Below are 5,343 nucleotides of genomic sequence, written 5' to 3'. Positions count from 1 at the left end.
AATACACCAACAACTTCACAGAGAAGATGGAGTTCACCTTGCGTCTTGTTCCGGATGAGCTGACGAAAATCGACAAGTACGCAAAAGGACTTCCATGGGAGTACGCGGTGCCAGTGCGTCAAGCACCTACTCTAGAGGCAGCTATCTGGGCTGCCAAGTCTGTCGAAGATATGATCAAGGGAAGAGCCTCCAGCAAGATGGAGGTTGGCGAGAAGAGAAAGTTTGAAGGATCTTCAAGGTCCAGCGAGAAGAGAAAATTCTCGAAGTTTGAAGAAGGAACGCAATGGTGTGACAAGTGTAGAAAGAAGCACATCGGGAAATGCTCTAAATATACGACATGCTTTAAATGCGGGAAGACTGGTCATTACGCCAGCGAATGCACAACCAAGAGAGAAGTCTGCTTTAAGTGTAGAGAAGAAGGACACTTCAAACAAGACTGCCCAAAGAGAGAAGGGGCTACAAAGCCAAATGTACCACCAAAGCCAAAGGCGAGAGCATTTCAAATGATCCTTGACGAAGCAGATGACAATGCAAGGATTCAAGAGTGAAGGCTTGGCATCCGAAGATCGAGTTATGGAGTAATCGTGTAGATAGTACCTCACGATGTAGCCCGTTAGAGGCATAGTCTAGGGTGAACTTGAACACCTATGTAACAGTTTCAAGAAATAATATAAAACCTTTGTTTTGTTATCTGATATGTTAAGTTGTTGTATGGTTTTCTTGTATGGTGACTTGGAAAAACTGCGGGACAATACTTGGGACGAGTATGAGTAGGTGTGAATGGTAGTAGAGGCCTATACTACCGGAAGCACAGGACTCACACTTGGATCAGGGAAAGTCACAAGGTTACCAAGAAGCCAGTAATTGATTTCGTTTTATTCAAGTATGCCGTTACCATTGTTTCGGTAATGACTAAGAAGATTGTTGTTATCCCGACCCTAGTGGTCATATCACCTTGAGTCCGACTACGATGAGTAGGTTACGTGGTTCAGAGAACCAAGTTTGATATAGCGTCCGACTTAAACCAAACGATTAATAATCAAAGCGGTCAATAGAAGTATCGCGCTCGTTGGTAGCTAGAAATGCTACATGTTAAAGTATGATTATATCACATTAGAACATGAAGGAAGGCTTAGTCTGTTTTAGAATTTAAGAGACCTAAGTCTAAACGTACATCACATGATGATAGGTCATAATTTGGAGTCTAATATGAGGTAGAGAGCAGGTGCACGATCAAGTATTGCTTACAGTCAATAAGTCTAAGAGATAGACTTGAAGGAATAAAGAAGTTATAATTATTACCTAGGATGAAGAGATGACGTATGGAGTCATTATACGATCCTTGTTTCGTTGATGATTCCGGGACGTAATCATCCTAAGGGGGAGATAATTGTAACGCCCGCAGATCCGGGCTAGTCAATTTAGAGGCAATGGGGGTCAAAAATGACTTTTCGACAAAAGATTATTTAGAATGAATAGTCTTAACCAAGTTTTATAATATGTCACAAGGTTTCCGTACATATAAAGAACGCCGAAATCTGAGTTATAACGAAGAAGTTATGGCCCGCCGAAGTTTTACGGCAAAACCGGCACAACACCGGAAGACGTAAATAGTGAATTTACGATAGAAGACTTTTTAGCCTTATCAATCTAAACAAAAGTCGTAGAATATGTTAAACTAAGAGCGTCGATAAAAAGAACGCCCAAATCTGACTTCGTATGAGGAAGTTATGATTTTTCTAAGATTCGGCTTAGCAGTGTACAGCCCGAAACTCGAATTTTAGTTCGAGCGGTTTTTGGCTTACGTGAAATAAATGAGAGTTGAAGATCTCATTAATAGGAACTCAACGGTAAAAAGACAGACGAAAACGGAGTCCGTATGAAGGAGTTACGAATTCTTCGCGGTAATTTAACAGTCTAAACGCCTCGTACTGTTAAATTTAAGATCGGTCGAGAATTAGCCGACGGAGTCAAAATGAAAGTTGTAGATATTATTTTTACCTACGCGTGGATATAAAGAACGTCAAAAACGGAGGTCGTATGTGAAAGTTACGGATTTTAGAAGTCGGAAGTGTGTTGTGCGAAAATGGGTGATGTGGCACAATCTTGGCCATTGCTTTCTCCCAAAGTCTTGCCACTAGATGGTGACATGTGGCACCAAGTTCATCCATTTTCACCCTATAAATACCACCTCTCCCACCCTCATTTTCTTCACACCTTTCCCATTCTTTCTTCTCTTTACTCTCTCTCTAGAACCTCTCTCTAGCCCCGAAATCCCCCGAAAAGCCTAGGGAACCTCCCTAGCACGAGGCGGAAGCCCCGGAGTGCTCGACGGCTCCGAGAAGAAGAGATTTTCGGCTCGGAAACGCTGCTCCAAGCAAAGCCTGGTTTTCTATAAAACCCGCTGTAAGTGAGCTACGTCTACGCTATTTTTAATATAGTTTTTATTTAATTATATGAACGTTATTAAGAACATATAATAAATACTTGGGCTATTATTATGGGTTATATAAGTATTTTTTTAACGCTTATATAATAGTAATAATAGCTAGACTATTAATTAGTCTCGACGAATAATAGACTAAAATCTATTGGTGATAATACTAGGTTTCGTCGAAGGAAATTATTTTAAAGTAAACGAAGCGCTGTCCGAGTACCGAGTCACCACCTTCTCAGGTGAGTGCATAGTCCCTTTCATGAACATGATTTTAATATAAGTATTGATTGAAGTATTAATTATATGTTTATGTGCGAGTTAATTGATGTTGCTTGAAATTCGTGTTAAAGAACATACCTGATTATATTTGATAATTTAGGATAAAGAGTAGACCTAAATTAAATATGAGGAATATTGGGTAGTATATTCTTACGAGTACAAGTGAGTTAAACTCAGAGAATAGAAGTTAGTATATGTCACTTATCCGGGAGTATGGATTAGACATAGTCATTGTCCCTAGTCCGAGAATATGGATTAGGCATAATCATTCGTCGTTAATCCGAGAGTATGGATTTGCTATTGTCCCTAGTCCGAGAGTATGGATTAGGCATAATCATTCATCTTTAATCCGAGAGTATGGATTAGTCATTCGTCCCTAGTCCGAGAGTATGGATTTGGTAAATTCGTTCATTTCTGATCCGAGAGTATGGAGTAGGTAAAACGACTAATCTTAGGTCCGAGAGTATGGATAGCCTCGTTGCGAGGATCGACGGGGTGGATAAGAGTTGTTTATATATATATATGGTGAAATTGTATATTTTGTGAATTTTAAACTATATATATGGTATAACATTGTGGGATTGAAATCCCTATGTGCTCACCAGGTTTCCCAACCTGACCCACTCAGTTTATTTATACCACAGGTGTTGATATGAAGTGACATTACACTGAGAGATTTAAAGAGATGTAGACCACTAGTGTGAATAATTGTAAGTTCTGTTTATGCTTATGTTCCTGTATTAACGATGACATCCCAAATGTTTTAAAATGAAATAAATACGTTTCTTCGAAAATGTTTTAATAACGTATTTACCATGTTTTTCTGGGAACAAATTCCGCAACCTTTTTATAAAATGAAGTACTCTGATTTTTATAAAGCATAAACAAAATCGGTCTTTTCTGGCCGTGATTTTGGGGATGTCACAATCAAGGTATGTATTACTTAGTAAAAACACTATTAATTATAAAACATCCATCATATTAAAATAATGATGATACTAATGAATTAATAAAACTTATACATTATGGACTACTAACAATTTTTATTTCTTATACTAATATTTCTTTATGTATTCTAATTTTTATGCATACTAACATTTACATTATGAAACTAACTTTTATTTATGAATACTAACATTTATATTATGCAACTAACTTTTATTTATGTATACTAACATTTAATTTATATTTATTTATACATGTCGATGTTTATTTTTATTTTAGATAGTCTTCATAATTTTATTTTAACATTTACTAATATTTATTAATGTATCTAATTAGTAAAATTATACAAAGTAAAATTATGTATTACTTATAAATCTTATTAAATTATTTATAAAATACATATACATGTATACACAACAGAAATATATATATATATATATATATATATATATATATATATATATATATATATATATATATTTATATATAACGGTTATAAACAACAAAAACAAAGACTATATTTTTTTTACCATAAATAAACATCTTTACCCTGTTTATTTTACCACAACAAATATTTCTCTCTTCTATCAAACAAATCAATTTCAAAAAATCAAGCTTCAAGATGATTCATCCTATTGTGATAATCATGACTATAGTTGTCATGTTACTTTTCATCCCAATCCTTAACATCAAAGATAATATGGAATTTCATCTACTTTTAGGCTTGTATGCAATGTTAGCTTTACCGCTTCTTTTTTGTGTAATATTTATTGAAATAAATGGATTTTCATTTTAATTTTTATTTTGTTTAAAATTTATAGTTACATTATGTCCAACATTGCAAAGCTCGAGTTTGCAGCACTTGAAGTTAGTGAGAAAAACTATGTGCCATGGATGATAGATGTAAAAATGCATCTTGAGTCCATGGGAATCTCAAATGCTATATATGAATTTAATAATTGTTTGGCACAAGACAAAGCAAAAGCACAAGTTTTCCTTTATAAGCATATTGATGAAATGTTGAGATTTGAATATCTTGATGCTACCGATCCAAGTATTCTCTGGAATATTTTGAAAGAAAGATTTGATCATCAAAAGGAAGTTATACTTCCAAATGCTAGAGATGAATGGAGAACACTGAGGTTTCAAGACTTCAAAAACGTAAATGAATACAACTCAGCTTTGTTCAGAATATGTTCACAACTCAAGTAATGTGGACAAGAAGTTACTGACGAATATATGTTGGAGAAAACTTACTCCACATTTCATGCAACAAACATTACCTTGATGCAACAATATCGGATGCACAATTTCACAAGATATTCTGAACTGAATGCATGTTTGCTCGTTGCAGAGTAAAACAATGAACTCTTGATGAAAAATCATGAATCTCGTCCAACGGGATTAGTAGCACTTCCTGAAGCAAATGCTACAAATATTGATGGTCATCAAAACAATACATGTGGACGAGGGCGTGGTCGTGGTCGAGGACGAGGCCGTGGCTATTTTATCGAAACCAAAGCCATGATCAGAACCATAATTCTGGTCGTGGACAAGGTAATAATTGTAGTCGTGGCCAGAAAAGAAATAATTACCAATATTCACAAAGAAACAATGTCCACATACAAGATAAGACCAAAGTGTCAAGGCATGACACTGGGACATCACAAAAATCTGATGGT

At 35.5% G+C, this 5,343-nt stretch overlaps 1 protein-coding gene across 1 annotated transcript; it reads left to right on the top strand.

Moving 5' to 3' along the window:
- The first annotated feature begins 4,307 nt into the window (after window positions 1-4,307).
- Window positions 4,308-4,873, top strand: LOC145045932 (uncharacterized). Its single transcript, XM_078994221.1, has 2 exons — window positions 4,308-4,387; window positions 4,483-4,873. The coding sequence occupies exons 1-2, from the start codon at window positions 4,308-4,310 to the stop codon at window positions 4,871-4,873; spliced, it is 471 nt and encodes a 156-aa protein (XP_078850347.1).
- The last annotated feature ends 470 nt before the right edge of the window (window positions 4,874-5,343 follow it).

This window comes from Lactuca saligna, chromosome 5, assembly GCF_052625555.1.
Source record: "Lactuca saligna cultivar CGN05327 chromosome 5, ASM5262555v1, whole genome shotgun sequence".
NCBI classification, from domain to species: domain Eukaryota; kingdom Viridiplantae; phylum Streptophyta; class Magnoliopsida; order Asterales; family Asteraceae; genus Lactuca; species Lactuca saligna.
Note: the sequence above shows the minus strand (reverse complement) of the source record. Positions and strands in the feature narration are given on the sequence as shown.